We start from the raw sequence: 22,356 nt of genomic DNA on the forward strand, positions 1-22,356 counted from the left end.
TCTCTCTCTCTCTCCCCTCTCTCGTTTTTCCCCAACCCCTTGAAAGCACAAAGAGTTAAACTGTATAGTATCACCTACTGTCACAGAACAAATGCTCATATAACATCCCCAGGTCAAAAGATGGGACACCGTCAGCCGGGGAGCCCTCTGCCACCTAATTGCCTTTCCAAAAATTGCCTGACTTTTATGGTAACCATCTTCTTACTTTTTTAGTATATTATTTGTTTTTTATGTGTATGAGTGTATTGCCTGCGTGTAAGCGCAATGCCCATGGTGGTCAGAAGAGGGCGTTGGATCCCCTGGAACTGGAGTTATGGATGTTTGTTAGCTGCCATGTGGGTACTGGGAACTGAACCCCATCTCTTTGCAAGAGCAGTCAGTGCTCTAAACCCCTGAGCCAGCTCTCCAGCTCCATTCTTACTTTTCTTTGTGGTCATTCTGTCAGTGTTATATTCTTCAACATGATGGCTCAGTTTTGCCTGGTTTTTGTTTGGTTTGTTTTATTTGTTTTTTTGAGATAGGGTCTTATATAGTTCAGGCTGGCCTTGAACTCATTATGTAACTGAGGATCACCTTGAATTCCTGATCCTCTTGCCTCCATCTCCTGAGTTACTGACATTACAGCCACATGCAATCTTTTGCCTGGGTTTTGGACCTATTTAATGAAATCATTTGTTCATTCCGTTTTTTACAATATTTTTATTTATTATTTTTATTTTATATGTATAAGTGTATTGCCTGCATAGAAGTGCATCTGTGTCCTGCAATGCCCATGGAGTCAGAAGAAGTATCAGATCAGAACTGGAGTTACAGACAGTTGTTAGCCACTATGTAGATGCTGGGAACCGAACCTGGGCCCTCTGCAAAAGCAGTCAGTGCTCTTAACCGCTGAGCAATCTCTCCAGCCCCATTCCTTTTTGTTGCTGTATATTTCCATTTCCATTGTGAAAATGTACTACCTTCACCTTCTTAGAGACTCAAAACTAGTCTCTCTCCCTCTGGTTTGTATTTCAGCCCATTCTTTACACTGAAGTAAGACTGACTCTTCGCAACTTCCTCCCATTCCTGCTCCTGCTTATATTAATCCAGTCTCTCTTCCTATGAGCTCTGAGTTCTTCCCTACAATTCCTCACACTATAGGGGTGATCTGTTATCTGCCACCCCAAATAGTGAGAGGAGAAAAGGAATCATGTCTTTCTCTTTACTGCCTTCCCCATCTGCACAGAGAATGCCTGGCCTGTTGTCGTTGGTGCACACTTGTTCCGTGAATGAACTGCAGGTGTGAAGAAGGGTAGATGGGAATCACTGATTCAGACCCCTAGGAATTCTACCTGGGGGCAAGTTGCCCTACTGCTGCTCTTTGATTGATTGTTGAATATTTATGGGGAGGTCAGAAGGGGTGTACCTGAGTCCATTGAGGTACTCCACCTCTCTAGAGGAGTCCTAGAGGCGGCCCTGTGGGAAGTATGTGAGAACATGGTTTCTACAGCCAGAGGGCCTGGGTTTGAATCCTGGACCTGTCTCCTAACAGCTCAAGACTGGGCAAATTCCCTCCTCTGTAACACTGGGAAATGATTCCAGCAGCCTCAAGGTGCTTATAAGGATTACATGAATTCATAATATTTGCAAGGTGCTTAGAACAGAGCCTGTCCTACTCCTTACGTATTTGTTTAAAAAATAAAAACAGAGAAATCTTTGGCTTGATACATGTGGCACCATCTTTCAAAGAGCTGCAGGTTGCCTGCTGGCAGCCAGTAAAAGTGCCATTCCCCTCTGTGCCGTGTCACCACACTGCTTTTCTAAAGGACTTCCTTTCCTACATGTTCAGGGATTGCTCCAGGCCCTGTGCATGTGGGAGATATGTATTTTTTCCTGAATTGTGTCTTGGGCTTCTCAGGGATGCAATGATCTCTCATGTTGTAGGTCTCTCACGGCATTTTCAGAGGGCATCTCCTGTGGGGTGTCCTGGGGCTCAGTGCAACCCAGGGTTTCTCATACTCCCTCTCTTCTTATTCATACATTCAACCCTGTGATTGACTCGAATGCGGCTAACAGGGCTCAGCCTTAGGTGGAGACACTAAGTTCCCTCCTTCCCTGGAGACTCACTGCCAGTATGGCACACGCCCTGGGGCTGACTGACTGGGTACACCTTTGACATTCTACCATCCTCCTAGGGAGTCAGAAGGAATCTTCTCTCTAATTCCCTACAGTGAATGCCAGGTGGGAGGAAACAGTCTCATGTCACAAGTAGAATTTGAGACCTAAGTTTTCTTTGGTACCAAGAAATGGCTACAGCTAAGAACACAAGTAGGCTGCTTTCAGCCTCCTATCCTGGCCATGCCAAGGTGCCATGGTGGATTACTAGATTCTAAGATGAGAACAGAGTGAAGAGGGTTTCATGATAACAGCATTTTGGAGGGAATGTTCGGTCTCTTCTCGGGAGATAATTGTTATTTAAAATGACCTCTTTCCCCATTTTTCTTCTTATTCAATCCTAAATCGAAGCCATCCTTAAGGCCCCACCCAGATGCCTTACTCCTCCCCCAAGCCCTATAAATCAACATCTCAAAACTACTTAGAGCTCAAAGGCTCCCAGAGCCCAGCCTCTCCAGACAGGAGCCTTCAGGCCAGTAGACCTCAAGAAGGTCCAGGGGCGCAGAGACAGTGATGCTTCAACCAAGCTATGGCTTGAGGACCTGGATGGCCAGAGGCCTGCACTTGCATTTACTATCATTACATATGTGTGCCATCTTGAAAATTTCTGTCAACATTTTCTAAGACAAGTCATATTATAAGGACCCCCCAGGGTGACACTGGAGGCATTTGTAGCAGTAGCTGTGCCTGCATCAGATGTAATACTTCACACTCCTCATCCTGTTCTAGCCTCACCATAACCTGCTCAGTTAGATGCTGTGATCCAATTTTACAGCAGAGGAAACTGAGGCTTAATGAGACCATTTCACTCCAGGTCCCCCAGCCACCAGGCTATGTCCTATCCATGGACTAGTCTTTGTAGAATACATTGCTGTGTCTGGATCAGGTGTGCTTGTGAGCCAGTAGCAAGACCTTCCAGTGCCCTGCACAGGACGATGGCAGAAAAAGCAAAGAGTGGCAACTGTCTGATTTCACTTTTATGTCCCCTCCTTGGCCAGGAGCCCTACACAGGGCACGAGCTGCACCCAGGGATGCAGTTGCTGTTTCCCCAAAGACTGAGCCCAGCATGCAAGGCAATACAGATGTGGGGAAGATATCTGGGAAGCTGACAGAAACTATCAGAAATCATGCTAGATACACAAACATTCAGAGCAGAGTTCCCAAGGTGGAAATACATCTCCACTGACGAAAGGATACACAATGTAGTCTAGCTACACAGTGGAATGTTATCAGCCACAAGATAGAATGAAATACCGGTGCATGCTATAAGGATGGACCTTGGGAACATGATGCTAATTAGGCAAGTACTCTACCACTGAGATATACCCCCAGACCCATGATGCCAATTAAAAGAACAACAGTCACAAAGGCCATGTTATGTTTCCACTTGTGTGAGGAGTCTGGACTCTAATCCATAGAGACACAAGTACATTTCAGGTTGTTGGGGGCTGGGGATAGTGACTAATAGGTCTTGGATTTCTTTGGGAGTGAAGAAAATATCTGGAATTAGATAGTAGTAATGATTGTACAACATTATAAATATAGTAAAACTTATGGTATCATATATATATATTTTTTTTTTTTTTCCTTTGAGACAGGGTATCTCTAGCCCAGGTTGGTCTTGAACTCGTTATGTAGCTTAAACTTGTTGTGAACTAAAACTTCTTATCTTCCTACCCCCACCTTCCAAGTGCAGGAATTACATATGTACACAGCAATGCCTGGTTTATTCCATGCTGGGAATTGATTCCATGGCATCTAGCTTGCTAGGCAAGCACTCTACTAACTGAGCTACATCCCTAGCCCTGGAATCATATATTTGAAGGGTGAATTTTATGATATGTGATGTTCTCATTCAACCAGTCATACAGAGGAGGCCCTGGTGCCTCTTATTTTCTCGGCTTTTTGACCACAGCGGGGTTCAGATGAGGGCCTAGAACAAGGCCCCGAGCTCTGTATGGCTGAGTAGGAGATGGGCTGGAGTGGGAGTGAGTGGAGCACAGCTGGACCCTGGCTATAAGCCACAGCAGCTGATAAATGTGACAGGCAGGAAGGGAGTAAGGCAGTTTCACTGCCAGGTCTGAAAACCAGGCCTGGGCATGTACAGATCTTGCAGTTCTCCCAGGACAGGGCTCTGTGCTGAGAGGTGTCAGTCTGCTGTGCTTTGCCTAGACTTTGATGGGAATGTTATGTGTCTGCTTTCTTAGATCAGTGTGGAGGCAGTAGAGCTGAGTGAGTGGGAGAACAGAACCCTGGGTCACATAGTTATGGGTTCAAATCCTACTTGATTTTATCTGTGTGACCTTGTGAAACTTGTGTGCCTTCTGCAAGTATCTGTTTTGTCACTGGTAACATGAGGACAGTAGGACCCACCTTCTGGGGCGCTTGTGGGTTAACTGAAACAATGTACTAAAGTGCTGAGCAGGGACTGGATAGATGGCTCAGCAATTCAGAGTACTGGCTGTTTTTACAGAAGACCCAGGTTCAAATCCCAACACCCACATGGGGGCTAACAACCAAACTCCAGTTCCAGGGGAGCCGATGCCCTCTTTTGTCCTCTGCCGGTACTGCAGGACATGGGTGCACTGATATCCATGCAGGCATAACATGCATACACATAAAACAAAAATAAATAAATTAACAAATTTAAAGTGCTGAGCATAGACTGGCTGTTTTGGTGATGGTGGGGCCTGCTGGGACTTAAGTTCTGGGGATAAAAATGGGCAGAACTGCAGACAGGTCAGGATGATAGGTATCTGGAACAGCATGGGTGGTGTTGCAACTAGTGGGGGAGGAAAAATGCCTTTCCTTCCTCCATGGGGAGGGGCCTCTGCCAGGGCTTCTGGCCGGACTTGGATTTGCTGTGCACTGATTGGTTCCAGCCAGAGTTTAGCTTCTTTCAGCCAAAACTCAATAGCAAGAAAATGTCAGCATATTCTTCAGGGACTGAGAAATCAGCAGCTAAGCGTGACACTGTTCCAGTCTCACTGCAGCCTTGCAGCTAAGAAGGCTCTGGGATATAACCGCCATCTCGGTGTTCTCTATCATCTGAATGCATCTCTCTAACCGCCCATCCACAGAACAGTCAAAACAAGAAGTCTGTGACACAGGACAAAAACAAGAAGAAAATGCTAACTTCCACCTGAGGGAAAGTGTTCACAGAAGTGCTCAGAATCACTGTGTTTAGCCAAGGTGGCAGGGTATGGAACGCTCTATGCTTTGCCTAAAACATCTACTGGCTCCAGACCCAGGCCTCAGGATGAATAGAATGCTTTGTAGAAGGTTCACCAGCCAAATTACCTGCTTATCAGAAAGTCAGCCACACTTCTGTTCAGACTGCTGTATGCCAGCAAGATACTATAATTACACAAGATACTGTAATTCTGTGATTCAATGAATGAAATATGGTGCAAAAAGAAAGAGTTATTGTTGCTAAGAAGACTTGGTAGAAAACTCTGGAAAATTTGAGACTCAAATTTGCTTTGAAATGCTGACTAGTTAGGACTGGGTTAGGACACATATAGCGATTGGAATAAATTAAGATTCAGAAGATTCTGTAGCCAGATTAGATCCCAAAAGTCAATGTTCTTTTTCCACTTGATGTGAAGATGGAATTCAGATCTGTTTAATTATAGGAAGGGTTTATACAAGCAAACTGATAAACTTTAGTCAGAAAAAAGACCTTGGCCCTCTATCATACATTTACATTTTCTCAATGAACATAAAGCATGTCGTTTCAATGGTTCCTTTTTAGCTAGCCTTTCAAATTAATCAACAGATAAACCAGTTGATCCAACTATGCTGGAGATAGAAAATTTCTGGTACTGGAAGGTCTGTTTATCCTTCACACTTCTCTTCTCTCCTAAAGATGGACAGCCAGTGTCTGCCCAATGTGATAGAACCATGAGTGGGATTTCCCATGAATTGTAATCTCAGGGGTGATTCTCAGAGCATCAAAGACAAAAGCGAGGGTGATTTAGAGTTCAAATGTTTGGGATAAGTCTCAAACCTTATCCATCTTGCAACTCACCATGTGACCCAGTACTTTAAGAATAAAGAAATAGGGCTAGGGGAATGGCTCAGTGGGTAAAGCACTTGATGTTCAAGCATGGGGATCTGAATTTGGATCTGCAGCACCCCTATAAAAGCTGGGCATGGCAGCAAATAGGTGAAGATAAGGGGATCCTGGGGGCTCCCTGGCTAGCCAGTCTAGTCAAAATGGTAAGCTCCAGGTTTGTTGACAGACCTGACACCTGATGTCAACCTCTGGCCTTGTAGAACCCAGATTTACTCAAATGTTTAATCCTGCAATGACTTTTTGGAATACCTAATGAATCCTGAGGCAGTGCATACACTGGGAATCAAGGCTATAAGGGCCACAGAAGAATGATGCACAATCCCCATTCTTGGGGATATTCATCAACTTCAGAGATACGAAGCATACAGACACACCTACACCTATGGAAAGCCCTATAGGCAATCTACTCTCAGGATCAGATGATGACAAAATCAGTTACTGTTTCAAATTGAAATGACATATCAGCCACCCACCTTTAGATTTCACAAGTATTTGGCCTCAGCCTCAAACATTTGTTCCAAGATGGGTGTGGTGGTACACACCTGTAATCTTAGCATTTAGGAGACTGCAACAGCAGCAGAATCATGAGTTCGAGGTCAGTCTGCACCTCATAGTAAGACTTTGTCTCAAAAACAAAACCCAGTAATATAAAACTTTGCTCTTAGTTCACTATCCTACAAGGTTCAAAAGGGAGAATTCTCTCTTTTTTTTATTGTTTTTAGACAGGGTCTTGCTATGTAACCCAGGTTGGCTTTCAACTCAAGATCCTTCTGCTCAGCCTCCCAAGAGGTAGGATCCCAGGTGTCTACCATATTGCCTAATGAACCATTTCTTAAGGGTGGACCCAATGGCCATGTATGTTTGTTTTCTTGTTTAGCTTTCACCACCCTAAGAAATAAATATCATATTTTATCAAAAAAATGTAATCAATATTATTACACAGCTGTGGGAGAAACTCAGTCTATACCCCAATGTGCTTGGCTTCAAGCCTGTCTTCCCTCCACTGTGTCTGGTCACCAGGAGCTTTTGGTGTCCTGCTTAGAGGTGAGAAGGGTTGTCTCTATGTGCACAGATGGTCATGCTGCTCTTGAGGTCCTTGGCTGTATACCTCAGCCATGGTCTGCAGAGGACAGCCACTCATTGCTCATTTCCCTAAAGTAGCCTAGACTTCTTCCATTCAGTCCAAAAGTTCTACATTCTGACTTTGGAAGCCCAGTGGTCACTCCCTCATCATCTCTTGAGGCCATCTCAATGAAGGCATTAATTGTGGGAGGACTTTGCTTATGATTCACATAGCACCCAAGCATGTTTCCAGGATGGAGAGAATGACAGGCTGGTTAGAAGCACAGACAGAAGGTGCAGACACACGTTTTCCAGTAAGGTCTCTGCCTTGTCCCACATCTTGTTTTAGAGCTGAGTTGGGCCCTTCCTTTCTGCATCGTGCTCTCCACTTCTTCCCGCTACTTCCTAAATTCAGGTGAGAAGTGATCAAGAAGCGGAAAGGAAAGATGCTGAGCTGTAGGAAATGTTCAAGGGCAGGGCAGGACATGAACTGAGGTCCAAGGCAAGAAATGAGACATGGCCCTTCCACCCTCAGGCTAGAGTCTCAGCCTAAGCTACACATGGGGAGAAGGAGGTAGCTGTGATGAGCCACAGGTATGTTCATGCCGCACTTCGAAAATGCACGGGAGCAGGAGTAAAGGCATGGAGCATTAAGTACCTCAGAGTGCCAGGGTCTCTGCAACTATGTCACGGCTCCCTCCCAGTCTTCGTATGAAGTGAGCATATCCAGGTTATAGACTAAGAAGTAAAGCCTGGTTTTGAACCCAGGTTTCTACCACACCCATCAGTCTATACTCCCATCACCACATCATGAGTGGAGCCTGTGGAGGGTGTAGCTTGTGCTGTCCTGATCTTGATTGTGAAAGGTCAGAGCACAGATGACAGGTCTTCCCATAGATGGGCATCAAGCTATATCCTGGACAGTGGGCTCCTAGGGCTGTGGAAGCCACCTGAGCTCACTGGCTCTCTGATGAACTAGAAAATCAGAATAGGCAGGACACCTGGGCACTGCTACCTCAAGCTCCTGTTTCCCTGGCTCTGTTCCTTTGCTTCTTGGGGTGGGGGGGTCTCCCCAGCCTCCTCTTCTGTTCTTAACTCTCAGCTTTCTAGTCCCTTCTCTCTGAATTAGGTTTTGGAATTACTCGGTTTCCCAGTTAAACAGGGATTTCAAAGTGTGCTTGTTCAACAAACCACTGCAGTAGTCCAATCCCGAGACCTGAGGTTACTTCTGGGAGATGCAGAGCTCTGGTCCACATATCCCTCCATATCAATCCCCACAAAGCTATCTGTCCCCTGCCCAGTGGCACATAGGACCAGTGCCACTGAGGTAAAGTTCCTAAGACCACAGTCAGGCCATAGTCTGCTGCCATCAAAGTCTGAGAACCACTATCTAGGCCTAGCCTCTGTGACTTCTGAGGCATTCTCATTTCAAATAAAGGGCTGATTAATTAGTTCGTGATTAATGGTAGACTACTTTCTGTGATCACTTGATGTTCCTCTTCTCTCTAAGAAAGCTGTCCCTTTGCTCCTGGTCCTTCCCACAGTTCTCAGGCCAGTGTGTCCAGTCTCTTGTCATCTGTCTTATAGCTGTGAATATGTGTGCTAACATGCCAGGGCAAGAGATGCAGCCTGCTGCAGCCAACCTGTGGTCATAGAGACTCCCCACTTCAGGGTGTGAACATGCCCATAGGCGCATGCACAAACACAATCTCTCTCTCTCTCTGTCTCTCTCTCTCTCTCTCTCTCTCTCTCTCACACACACACACACACACACACACACACACATACACACACACACAGTCATTGACCTTAAGTTATTGCTAGTGGTCTTGAAATCAGTACTGAGAGGTTAAAATTTTAGTCATTTGAAACATTTAACCAAAGACTGACACTACACACAAATGCCAACATGTTTTGTGCACACAGTAGGCACTTTATGGATACTGTGTTTTAACCTGAGGCACTGTTATTTTATTTTTTTAATATTTTATTTATTATTTTATGTGTATGAGTGTATTGCCTGCATGTATATAAATGTACCTGCTGTTGTGCAATGCCCATAGAAGTCAGAAGAGAGCGTCAGATTCCCCTGGACCTGGAGTTATAGAGAGTTGTTAGCTATGATATGGGTGAACTGAACCTGGGTCTTCTGGAAGAGCAGTCAGTGCTCTTAACCACTGAGTCACCTCTCCAGCCCTAACAGTGCTATTTTATAAAATGTGTGACTGAAAACTTTGACAGCAGTGCTCTGTGAGGTAGAGCTGAGTTGGTGACATGGAAAGGCCAGGACTCTGACCGAGGCTGCCTTTCAAGCAGTATTCACAACTGTGTTTCTCTGCACTATTCCTTTTCCCCTGCTCTGACCTGGAGGAAGACGAATGTGCACCCTGCTTCCCCCAGTAAAATGGACTTTAGAATGCTGGCAGAGAATGAACATCTTCTGTGGAAGGATGACAAGGTGCCCGTGGCTGCCTGTGGGAACCTGGAGAAGTAACCACAGTGTACTCCACAACCTCCCTGTTCACAAGAAAATGCAATGTACTTGTCCAGTGCTTTACTCTCTTCAGAATGTCCCCATTACCTTCTGGGCTCCACACTTTCTGGAGGCAGCAGCAGCTACCACTAGGAAGTCATCGGGCTTTCAGCCCCACTTAAGCTTCCTCTGAGATGTCCTGTAGTGAGCTTCTAGCACAGCCTGTCTCTGAGACCACACACTCTGCAGAGTCTGGCTACCCCCCCCCCCCCGGAACACCCCCAACACACACACACACACACACACACACACACACACACGCACACACACACACTCACCATGAGATGTTGGAAGAGCCAAGAACGCATTATATTGGTGGCATGCTTGGGCAAGACTCCTCGTTTGTTCTTGGACTTCTTATCCTCATTGTCCAGGAGGGAGGTGAGGTCAAGGTTAACCTTCAGGGCACGTGAAGAAAAAATCATCATCAGCAGCCTGTGAGGCCAGTGGCTAGGGATCTGTTGCCATAGTGATGGCAGGCTTTCATTGTCAACCCCCTTTTCCCAAGTCATTCTTAGGGCCCTGGGGAGGTTACCTTTTCCTCTCGCCCCATACCAGCCCCTCAGATAATGGAGATGTGGCTTGGGGTGAGAGGAGTAAGGAAGGAAGAGGAGGAGGAGGAGGAGGAGGAAGAGGAGATGGGAGAGGAGATGGTGTAAACAGGGTCATGCAGAGTACTGAAGATATGAATTTGCCATAAACCATCCAATAGTTATTAGCATTTCTGTGATATTTTACAGTTTGCAAAGCACTTTCCTGTCCCTCACCAGGGTTAATCCTCACAACAGCCCTGTAGGTTGGCTGGGCTGTGTGCAGTTAGTATTAATCCTTCTTTATTGATAAGAACTGAGGCTCAGAGAGGTTAAGGGACTTATCTAAGATCACATAGTTAATGTCAGATCTCAGGACTCTGACTTCAGATCTTTCTGTAGATCTATGCTCTGTACACTGAGGTGCAGAGTGTCCAGCTCTGGAGACCAAGCACAGGAAATGCAGGATTCTTTGATCTAAACTCAGGAGGCAGCAAAATCCCATGAGCTGATAAAACCTTGCCCAGTCTCAGCTTCTTATCTGTAAAGCAGCCTCTTAGAGGACAGTGAGGATTAAGTGAATCACTTGTCTAAGTGTCCAGCACACAGAGCAATTGCAGGCACCCTCCCCCTTTCCCATGCAGGCGTGCATACACCTACATACACTCACCTGTGTGTTCTGGATCTGGATGGCTCCCTGGGGGATTGCTTGGGTGACCACCTGACCCTGGGAGGTTACCATGGTAACTGGTTGGTATAAGGCTCCACCTGAGGAGACAACCAATTTTTGGGTGCCCTGCCATGTGGGCAGGGGGTGGGAAGAGCAAAGGCAAGCAGGGTCCCCAGTTGTTTGGCACTCACATCTGAAGACCCTTAGCTCTGAAGCCCTGGGGCAGTGGCAGGATGTATTTTTGTTCCTCTTATAGGGGAGGAGTGGTGGGAGGGTGGGGTGGGAGATGGTGTTCAGGGGAGAAGCAGAGCCTTTGGTGGGAAGTATTTGGAGAAAGGGACTGGGTCTTACTTAGTCCTGGTTGGGGGGCTTATGAGACTTTGACCCCATCGTAATCAGATCTTGGTTCTCTCTATTTGCACAACACTTTAGTTAAGAAACTAAGCTGGAAGTCCCTCCCTTTGAGGAGGACATCCCCTGATCCTAGAATTCCCTAGGGGTACCCTTTCTTCTCCCGGGTGTTTCCCACAATTCCCAGTACCCTGCACCAACCTGACACAACTTGTGAGTTGACGGTTGTCATGGCGATGTTGCCCTGCTGGAGCGCTGAAGCTGGGACCACAATCCCCTGGGGGTTATTGGAGACTCCAGACATGGAATTGGGGGAATTCTGCAGGAGGTCCTGGCAGTAAGGGAGGCGTGGTTTGTGACAACGTCCCTGAGGGCTAAGATGCAACAGCTCCAAAGTCTCCTCCTTTCATCCCCTCCTCCCTTCCCTCCTCCCTCCTTTCTGCTTCTCCCAGATCCAAATCAGAAGGTGGTTCTGGGGACTCTTTAGAAAGAGTGAATAAGAAGTCCCAGTCTTAGAAAGACAAACCATAAAACCTCAAACCACAATAGCCATTTACTTACATTCAGCTCCCCTGAAAACCAAAGGCACAAATGATCCCCTAAACCTGTGGGCCTCACCTTAACTACACTTTGGAATCTGCAGTTATGATGTCTGGGTTCCAAGCTCAGAGACACTTTAATGGTCAGGGTGCGTTCCAGACTTTGGAGTTTTAAAACTCTCCAGGTGATTCTGACTTGCAGAAACCGTCCTGCTCAACACTAACTCAGATGCAGACTCAACTACACAGATGTTCCCCTAGCCCTCCCTCCTCCAGTGCCTCTCTCCTTCACATACCTTCAACACAGTATTTACTGCACTCCACACTCCACTCTGTGAACACAAGGTCCTCCAAAGCTTTATTTATTTATTTATTTATTTATTTATTTATTTATTTATTTATTTATTTATTATTTTGCAGTGTTGGGCTGTATGCAAGCTAGGCAAATGCTCTATCAACCTCAGCTACACCCTCAGTCCTCCAAAGATTTACTTTTGTGTATCCTAGCTCACGGGCACTAAAATATTTGTTTAAAAATAATAAAGATAGCTGGGCGTGGTGGCACACACCTTTAATCTCAGCACTTGGGAGGCAGAGGCAGGCAGAGCTCTGTGAGCAAAAAGAGCAAATAATAATAATAATAATAATAATAATAATAATAAAGGTGCCCTCGCCTTGCCTCTGTATAACCTGTCTTCTAATGGTATCATATATGAATCGCAACTCAGCATGTGCTATTGATTCTTTTCTTCAAGTTCTCGAAACAGAATTCTATTGGAGACAGAGTTCCCTTTGCCCCTCACTGTGAACCAGTAAGAATCATGCAATTTGTTCTCGCCGTAGCTGAGGTGGCCAAGTAGAATTTTTTTTCTGGCATTTCTTGAACTTGATGTCAAGGGTCTCCTGACACTTAGAGGAAGAAGGCTTAACTGCAGGCCTCCAAGAAGAACAATGGGCCCTCCCTGCTTTTTGGGCACCTAGGTGTATGACCTGGTGCTTGAAAGAACTGTGAAAGAGGAACTGAATATGTGAGAGATCGCTATCTAGATTTGGAGAAAGGGCACTAAAATATAGTAGAGGGAGGCTTAGAAGTACTGCCTGGGTCTCTTCCCAACTATAGATCCTCATCAGAAATCAGGGCTTGAATCAGTTAATAAACTCAACAGCCATTAAAGCCCACATTCCAAAGCTCAATCTGGGATCACAAGGTATGATGTACAAGAATTTAGAGACAGGTAAGAAGTCAAGACAAGAGAGTAAACATGGGGTTGGGGGTGACTCCAGCTTCCTTGCTTGGTTGTAGGACTTGAAAAAGTTTGGGTCTTCAGCCATCAGAGCAAGTCTAGAACTTGGACTGAGGAGGTGCCTGTGCTTAGAAGAAACCTTCAGCCAACAATTACCTCCAGGTAGCCACAGTCAAAGGGAAAACATCACAGCCTTAGGGTGCAGTCCCTGTACTGCTCCTTCTGCATCTGGCATCTCGGGGGCTGGCAGAGCCCCTCAGGAAGTGGGAGCCAGCACTGACTTCTGTGTCTCTCTTGATTCTGCCTGTGAATCTCCCTCTGTGTCTCCTCTGAAGCTATCCCAGACCATCCCTGGCTTGGCACTGGAGAAGAAGCACCTATAAATAAGCAGGACCAGGGCCTGGAGTCCAGCTCTTACTCCCAGCCACTGCCACTAAAGGCCCCTGGGTCAGCTTCCAGGGGAGGGTGAGTCAAGAGGAGGCCTCAATTCTATTCTTAGTTCTTCTCTACTTCAGTGACCTTGAGGAAGGGAGGGGCCAGCTCTGGCTTTGGCCTCCCCTCTAGGGACTCTGTGAAAGCTTCTCAGCCAATGAGGTTCATCTATGAGCAGAACTCTTGACCTGTCCAGCCACACGGTTTGGAGCTGAAAACAGATCCTGGCATGTAGAAGCCTAGAAACTTCCAAAGGTCACCATATATACCAATTCTCTGAGGTATAAGTAAGAAAATGAGGTTCAGAAGCCCTAGTGACTTGCCCAAGATCACACAGTTGATTAGCAGTCACAGGACTAGAACTCAGCTCCCCTCTGCCCACAAATATCAGACACCTACTTTGGGCTAGGTTCTGGTTACAAGGGGCTCCTTGAATCCTAGCCATGTAAGATAAAAACAACCCAACCATAGAAATCAGGAGGCAGCATAGGGAAGATGATTGGCTTGGGAATCACATTGGGCCCTTTCTGGGGATCCCACCTTCTCACAGTGTGTTGGTCAGAGCTGACCTCCTGGAGCTCTCAAAGTCTGAGTTTTCAGCCAAGAGGGTCCTCCAAGCTTGAGATCTCCTCATGCCAAGATCCCAGCCAATCCTTCCCACAAGATGAAAACCAGTACTGATGTTACTGGAAGCAAGCAAACTTGCAAAGTAGCTTTAATAGAAGGGTTGGGGGAGGTGCATGCCATTGGGACAAAAGCCTTTGGAAGTGGCTGATCAGTGCCCTCTCATTTGGAGTCATGCATGCCATGGTGCTCTGCTTTGGGTAGAGATAGTTGAGAATTTCAACATAAAGACTTGTCTCAGGCTCTCTTTCTTTCCTCCCAAAATATCAAGCAAAGGGACACAAATCCAAGATGTGTCTCTTGAGATTCAACCAACACATACTGTTTTATAGCCAAAGGCAGAAGGGTGAGACACTGCTTGGATACCTTACCAGTTACTCAAACTCTGGCTGGCTCTCTACCTGTGGCTTGGAGAGCCTCCATGCCTGCTCACCTGGTTTGGGGAACTAAAGGAAATTTGCATTCTGGCTCAGATCCTTTTCTTTCCTACTCTTCTCCACCCTTCCCTTGGTCTTTGGCTGTGAGGTACTGAGAGGCAGCCAAATTATATCAGCAAAAGAATGGAATGGAAGACTTCAGAGGTAGAGACTACAGGCAGGGCCAGGGTTGGCCACATCTTGGCTGGGGCAAGAAAGAGGAAGCTAAGTCCTGACTTCACTGTGTTAGGTATTCATCCTTCACATCTGCAAGCAGAAGCTGCTTCACAAATCTCCTGAGCACTGGGATGTTTTTAAAGACAGGGGTTCTCAGGGCCACCGAATCAAGCCATCAGCAATCTGTATTTTCCAAAATTTCCCTCAGCTATCCTCCCACATCAGATGGATTTACCAAACACACACTGAATATCAAAAGGTGTTCATTCACTATATGATTTCACGTTAACTTTACCATCACCTAATAGGATCAACAGGAAAGAGATGATCCCATTTTCCAGACAATGGAAGGGATTGTCTTGACTCAAATAGCTCTGCCTGAAATATAGGTCCCTTGGCCTTGAGTATAGGATGGAGGCTCACAGAGAGGGGAAATGGGCTTTGGAGTTAGACCCATAGGCTCCAGTGTAAGCACACTACCCGGAACTTTTAGGCATCTAATAATTTATTTCCCACTTCCTTTCACTGAGGTCACTCAAATGGCAGAGCAGGGATTAAAAGTCTGTCCTCGAAGTCCTCAAGACTTTGTGTTCTTTACTCAGCAACAGAAGAAATTCAGCTGAGCTTGCACACCCAGCCAGGACAGCATAGACCTTGCCATGTGCCCCTATCAATTATGCCCACAACACCCTCGGACAATGGTGCCAAACCCCAGAATTCTAAGGATAGCCCCTCCTGTCTCAGGAGCAAAGTCTCCACCCTGTTGTGATTTTAGGTTGAACCTTAGTCTCTCTGGAGAATGGTGACAAGGCAGGTCTAAGTTGCCAGGGACAGTCTCAGGTCTTTTCTGAAGAAGGATCCACTGTGGTAGCAGTGGAAGCCCCGGGGAAGAATCTATCAGCTAAGCACACAGTATTGTTGTTGCTTCCACAGCTTCCTCAAGGGGCCTTATTCGACTCCATATCCCAATGGACTCTGCTGTCTGGATCCACACAGAGATGCCCATAATGAAGCGAGAAGCACAACTCATGGATGCAGTTTTAGTGGCATTTTCCAGCATCCAGTCTCACATCCTTGCTTGAACTGTCCAGGAGCCAGGTGCTGAGAGTTGCTTATCAATCTCAAGAACTCCATATTGTGTTCCTCTAGGAAGCCAGCATGTGTCTCTCTGAAGACCCACAGGAGCCCCAGGATCAGATCCTGTGGGATCAGAAGCTGCCCACTTCCATTCCCTTGTGCACTACTTGAGACCCAGCGGCAATGAGTCTCTGAGAAGGGGTGGAGCAAGGAGGGGCAGTGGGCTTACAATGGCAGAGAGCTTGTGCCTCCAGAGTGCCACCTGCAGTGCCCTCACCCCAGTGGTCACAAGTCATTCTTTCTGTACTTCAGTGGTCGCCAGGTTAGTTTTACTCCAAGTTTCATTTTTGGAACAAAAAGGATGACTTGTTCAGAGGGAGGACCTTGCTAAGAAACAGGAAGGACCCTGGGATGACTCTTGGAAGTGGGGGCAAGGGGACACACATGAACTGACTTGTGGCTAAAGATTCAGACATGGGGTCTGACGGCAGCTGGGAAGAACTGTTCCTCTCCTGAGCCTTCTTTTTCATTTTTAATAGAGAAAGAGCCTAAGATGTCCAGAGAGAGTTATTTTCCATCCACAAAAGAAATTTCTGGAAGAAATTAAAGTGTGAAGGAAAGAAATGACAGAAAAATTTCCTCTCAAAGCTACTTTGAAATAGTTGTAATTTTTAAATTTTAATCTTTAAGTGTTTCGTACTTTTTACTCTTACTAGGATGTCTGTGAAACCGAGGAGTGATCTGGATTGCTGTGCAAAATCCCTTGCCGTTGAAGGATTCATAAGTGGAAAGACTGGGAAATAGTGCCCAGAACAGAAGCAGTATCCAGCAATCTGCCATCCTTGCCCTGGCCACTAGGGGTCTCTGCCGATCCACCGCTTCAGACCAGCTCAACACCGCCTCCCAGGAGGGCAGCTCCAAGGCACACTTGCCTGGACTCGGAGGAGTGTGGAGTGCATTTGAGTGCCCCAGTTCCTCTGGAGAGCTTCTTCCCACTTGCTAGGCATGGCCAGGGACCATTCTTTTGACTCTTCATGTTTCCAGTCACCTTTGGCACACAGTAAGGTTCTTTTCATATGCAGATATTCTAGTGCCTTAACTTGGCTACAGGTTTTGAGTGAAAGAGCCTTCTTCTTTAAGTCTCCCAGAGCCGTCCAGCACAGTGTTAAGTCATGCTAGACACTGAAAAATCTGTGACCTGTATTGTGTGTGGGTGAGGAGGTTGCCTCCTACCCAGACACCCTTTCTGGCTGAGTCCCTCTGTTCTAGCACAGTCAGAGTCCTGTCTTAGACCAAGAAAAGCTAGGTTCACAAACTCAAGGATGCCAACCACATACAAACAAGCCATCTAATCCTGTCCTCTTCCACTCCAGCTGGGGGATTTGGTCTCAGGGGAAAAGAAGTCCAGGCCTATGGGGACAAGCAGCTGCTGCTTTTAAGGAACATTGCTTCTCGGAAGGAGAGCAGCTCTCAGTTTTCACTGGCCTGGTGGCTCCTGGACAACCAAACACTAGGAATTAACAACAGGAACAGCTCAAATGCCTATGGGGTGGGGGCGGGGGGCTAGGCAGCATGAACCCAGCTTCTTGCCAGCTTGGTCTGGGGGTGTTGCCTTTCTAAATGATGATCCTTCCAAGGTGGACCACCTTCCCTTGTCTTTGTCTGGCCTGAAAAGTTACAAGTCAAGTCCTCAGGATGCTCAGCAAGGGACAGAAGTCCGGCTGTGCACACCTCCCTCAGCTCCCTGCATACTTTGAAAAAACAGAGCTTCCTGAAGGTCAGAGAGGAGCCCACCTGTGTGGGGGAGAGATGTACTATCAACCTCTTCTATAGGCCATTGGGGAGTTCCAGAACTAAGAGCCAGTTCCTTAGCCAGTTGCTAAGCCCAGCACCTCAGGATTGTGCTCATCTCCTACCTCTTCTCCTCTCTTCCAACTGATTAGCAAATTCAATTTCTTGCTTCCCCACAATCAATTTGTTCACCCCCTAGTTTCTGTATCCCTGAGCCTGAATCAGTCCTCCCCTTCCTTAACTCAAGACCCAGGATCCAAGACTCTTGCTCTCCTTTTTTAAAATTTATTTTTATTTTATGTGTATGAGTGTATTGCCTGCATGTATGTAAGTGCATCCATGTTGTGAAGTGCCTTCAGAAGTCAGAAGATGGTGTCGAATCCCCCGGAACTGGAGTTAAGAATGGTTGTTAGCTGCCATATGGGTCTTGAGAACTGAGCCTGGGTCCTTTGCAAGAGCAGCCAGTGCTCTTAAATCTGAGCCATCTCTTCAACTCCCTTGCTCTCCTTTGTATATATAACGAAAGCTATCACTGTGTTGTAAGAACATAGGTTCCATACTCTGCCACTTAGTCTGTGTGTGACATCTCTTATTTTCTCCTTCCTTAGGTATAAAAATGAGGAAACGATGTACATTTGAAGTTTCTTGTGAGGAATAAATAAAACATACATAAAGTACCTAGTATATAATCATGTTTGAGACAGGGAGAACTCAAGTCAAGGTTACCAGTGGCCCCTTTCTCTACCAGTTAACATTATAGCCATCCAAGACATGGCTGTTCAGTTAATCTGCCCCCCACTCCATGTACCTCCAGCCTGGACTCCATTTCCTACATTCCCCACTTTCTTTAAAATCTTTAGCAGATGACCATGATTATTGGCCTCAAAAATATATCCCCCTCATAATTTAATTGCAAGGTATCCTGTCATTCCTATTTTGAGGCCAGGGACTGTGTCATATCGGTTTTGGCATCCTCAGAACTCAGCAGTCTCCATAGGTGCTTGAATGGATAGATGATGCATGAATGAATGACTCTTCTCTCCAAGGATTCTGAAGGGATGTGTCCCTAACCTCTTCCCAGACTTTCTTCTGTACTAGGCACACTTAGTTTTAGAGCCACCAGCAGGCTAACTCTCCCAAGCCTGCCAGAAAGGCTACTTCCCCAAGGAAGCCTTCCCCCACACAATGAAACTGAAGCTTCTCCCACCGCAATGGGCAAAATGCCACACTAATTTGTCCATACTGTTTTGGGCAGGAACAGATCTGGCCATGTGCCCTGAGCTCAGGTCTCAGGCCTGGGTTCTCAGTGGTGGGGGAAGGAGGATAATCCCAAACCACACAGGTGGTATGCTCAGTCCTGAATCTTTTCGTTCAGCCCCCCTCCCTTCCCTTCAACTGCTTCTTTCCTGTCCTTTCCCTTACTCTGTGTCCTAAGCATTCTGTGCCTGACAGGATTTATTCTAGACTCACACCTCCTTTCCCCTAGGACCCGGGGTTCCTCCTGGAAGATTTACCTGGGCTCTCACAGGCACCCAACAGTTCAAACAGTAAGCATTCCCAAATGCCTGGCACCAAATGAGAACTGAGTCTCAGTCTGATCTGCCTGCACTAGAGCTAAGTCTAAATTTTCATGAAGAGAGGGATGAATTTCAGACCAAATTAGTTGTGAGCAAGTGAGGCAAGAGTTGGGTTCTCTAGCTCTGTCTCTAAGGGCAGAAAGAACCCACAGCCCAGTCTAGAGTGTGTTACTGGGGAGGCTGCTTCTGCAGGATGTCTGGGTGTCACTGCCTGGGGGCAGGACAGGATGGCTTCCTAGGAAGGTGGAAAGAGCTAACTGTGATGAGCTATTTGAAATCCTTGAAACTACTTAGCTCCTCTGTGTGGCAGAAGCAGTATTCCCAGTTCCCTGCCTTCATTCTACCACCTCGGAGAAAACCCGAGGTGTATAGAAATGGAAGGCCAATCGGGGAATAGTCCAAACCCCACAGAGTGAGTGGAGGGGCACAACATGGCCTCTGGGAGTGGGGTTGTCAATTGGAAAACAAAAATGTCTCCCACCTTGCCATACAAGGCATGATTAGCACATAGGGAAAACCATGAGGCAGCAGTTTGCAACAAAGCTGGCAGGCAGCCTGGATGTTGAGCTGGAAGATCGTGTTCCAGAGGGGCAACACCCCTCCCCAGGTCAGGCTAGTGCTCAGGACAGCTATTTCAGGCAGGTGGGGACATTAAGGTTAGAGCGTGACAAATGAGGGCATGTACCACACATACACACACACACACACACACACACACACACACACACAAACCACTCAGTTTCCTGTCCCATGCTGGCTCTGGAGACCTGCCTCTTACACTGACTGAAAGTCTCTGATTCATGTCCTTTGGCAGTCAAGGGTCTCTTTCCTAGATGAACTCCTAAAAGTCCTGTCCTGCCTCAGGGGGACAACAGGAGCTTGATTTGGGGTACCACACATGGCTCATCCTGTTTGCCTTCATCCTATACATCCAGACTATGAACAAGTCACTTTCACCTAAGTGATGATCCTTCCAAGGTGGACCACCTTCCCTTGTCCTTGCCTAGCCTGAAAAGTCACAAGCTAAGTCCTCTGGATGTTCAGTATGGGACAGAAGTCCGACTGGTGCACATTTCCCTCGCCCCCTGCCAACTTTGGAAAAGCAGAGCTTCCTTCCAGTTGGAGAGAAGCCCACCTGTATGGGGAAGATGTACTAGCAGCTTCCTCCAGAGGCCACGGGAGAGTCCCAAAGCTAAGAGCAGTTTCCTTAGCCAGCTGCTAAGCCCAGCACCTCAGGATTGTTCTGGGCTTCTACCTCTTTGCCCCTTTTCTAGTTGATTAGCAAATCTAAATTCTTGCTTCTCAGCAATCAATTTCTTGACTCTAGGTGGTTCACAATCTTTGTCCTACTATAGTGGCCATTCCTCTCTCAACTGTCTTTCAGCCTCTGCCCTCACTTCACCCCCCTTTGCCTCTGTTGGTGTTACTCTGTCTTCTCTTCACTGCTTTTTCCTACCAATATTCAATTTCTCTACCTCTCTCCTGAAAGATGCTAACCCTCTGTGTTTGTCTTTCTTCCCCTTTCTTTTTTCCCCTCCCTCCTCCTTCTCCTGTCCCCCACCTCACTGTGTCACTTTAGTCAACCAGTGCCTACTGGCCATCGAGCATACAGAAGACACAATGGCCTCAGCCAGGTACTGAAGGAATGAGTCTATTTCAAGAGACTATTAGCAAGCAGAAGCATGAGCAGCTAATTTTAGATCCACAGTGAAATGGTTTGGAGATTTCAAATATATAAAATGCTGTCGATGCAAACAACATGTGTTATATAGGAGAGGAAAGTGAGACAGATATGCATTGTCTCATCTAAAATAATATGTGATGCTGGCTGCATTAACGGTGGACCATCAGCTGAGAGAAGCAAAGGACTATTCTGGAAGGGGGTCAGAGATACCTCCATAGGAGTAGCCTTGTCATTACTCTGGGGAAGATGCTGGTGTGGCCTTGTAAAGAAGGGTGACTGGGTATGGAGAACTGCTCCCTGAACAGATAGGCATAGGGAAATGGTTGCAGTATCTGGAGCAGTCTGGCCAAGGAATGGGAGCTGGACCTATAAGGCCTTGACTATCCCGTGGGCAGATGCAAAAGCCCTTATGGCAGTCAGGGTCTGTAGAGCACACAGACTCCAGGGAGACAAATCTATAAGCAGGCGCTTAAGTGGAGCACAGGTGTGGAGCAAGGCTAAGCATGGCCAGGGAAGGCTGGAGAGCATGAGCTCTTCCCTTATTTCCCTGCTGGAGCCTGAGGGAAGGAGGCAGTGGCAATCAGAGGAAATGTGGAGACTAACTTGAGTTACACCAAGTCGGAATACCTGGCTGGGTATCTTTGTTTTCATCCAGTTGTCTGAGTTTCTCTTTCCCTGGGATCAGAGGCCTTTCTGCAAGGGCTATCACAGAGCCCGCCTCCTGCTTAGGCAGGGATCTGATGCTCTGGTAATAGGAATCAGAGTCCTGTCTTCTTTCCTTAAAGCTTAGAGGTACTGATCCTGGCATGCTCCTAGAGCTCCGGTTTTCACAGGAAGCAGCTGTGACACCTGGATCATCCAGAGTCCACATTCCCCTTCCTACAAACTCCACTTTCCTGCAAACCCCAGTTTTCTTCAGCCTAGCTTTTCAGCCTCAGACCCTCAACCCTGAGGGGCCACTGTGGCTGTTAAGCCTGCTGCCCTTCTTTCCTTACCCCTAGCCCCTGCTACCTTGCTACACCCCCAACTCCAGAGCTCAAGGTAGAGTCAGAGGGCCCAGGAGGGGAAATCCAGTGCCTCTCCAAGGACCTGATTATTTCCAAAGACTTGTGCTAATTTTCTGATATGATCCTCACATCTCTGTGAGGCACTAAATCCTCATTACTTTTCCTGACCGATGCATTCTAATTAGATCAACACTTAAAAAAAATTCACAATAGCCACAGGATGGCTTTCCATCTCATTAACTCCTCACTTATTATTTTCATGAAAATTACTGATAAAAATGTGCATCTCCATTTGGTGAGGCCTCACAGCCTCCTCAGCTCCTATCTTACATCTCTCCCGTCACCGGGGCTGCGCAGCGTCACCATGGTAACCCACAATAATAGAAACTAATAAATTACAAACGAGATGC

At 46.7% G+C, this 22,356-nt stretch overlaps 1 protein-coding gene across 7 annotated transcripts in view; it reads right to left on the minus strand.

The window, feature by feature from the left end:
- Positions 1-22,356, minus strand: part of Pknox2 (PBX/knotted 1 homeobox 2) — a 269,298-nt gene that overhangs the window by 9,319 nt on the left and 237,623 nt on the right. For all 7 annotated transcript variants that reach the window (XM_017798628.1, XM_008834956.3, XM_008834965.3 and 4 more), the window contains 3 exons: positions 11,580-11,709; positions 11,028-11,125; positions 10,106-10,225 (listed from right to left, as the gene is read on the minus strand). In XM_017798628.1, the coding sequence (XP_017654117.1) occupies positions 10,106-10,225; positions 11,028-11,125; positions 11,580-11,709 (348 nt within the window). The remainder of the gene's footprint in view (positions 1-10,105; positions 10,226-11,027; positions 11,126-11,579; positions 11,710-22,356) is intronic.

The sequence above is a fragment of the Nannospalax galili genome, unplaced genomic scaffold, assembly GCF_000622305.1.
Source record: "Nannospalax galili isolate Female #2095 unplaced genomic scaffold, S.galili_v1.0 scaffold690, whole genome shotgun sequence".
NCBI classification, from domain to species: Eukaryota; Metazoa; Chordata; class Mammalia; order Rodentia; family Spalacidae; genus Nannospalax; species Nannospalax galili.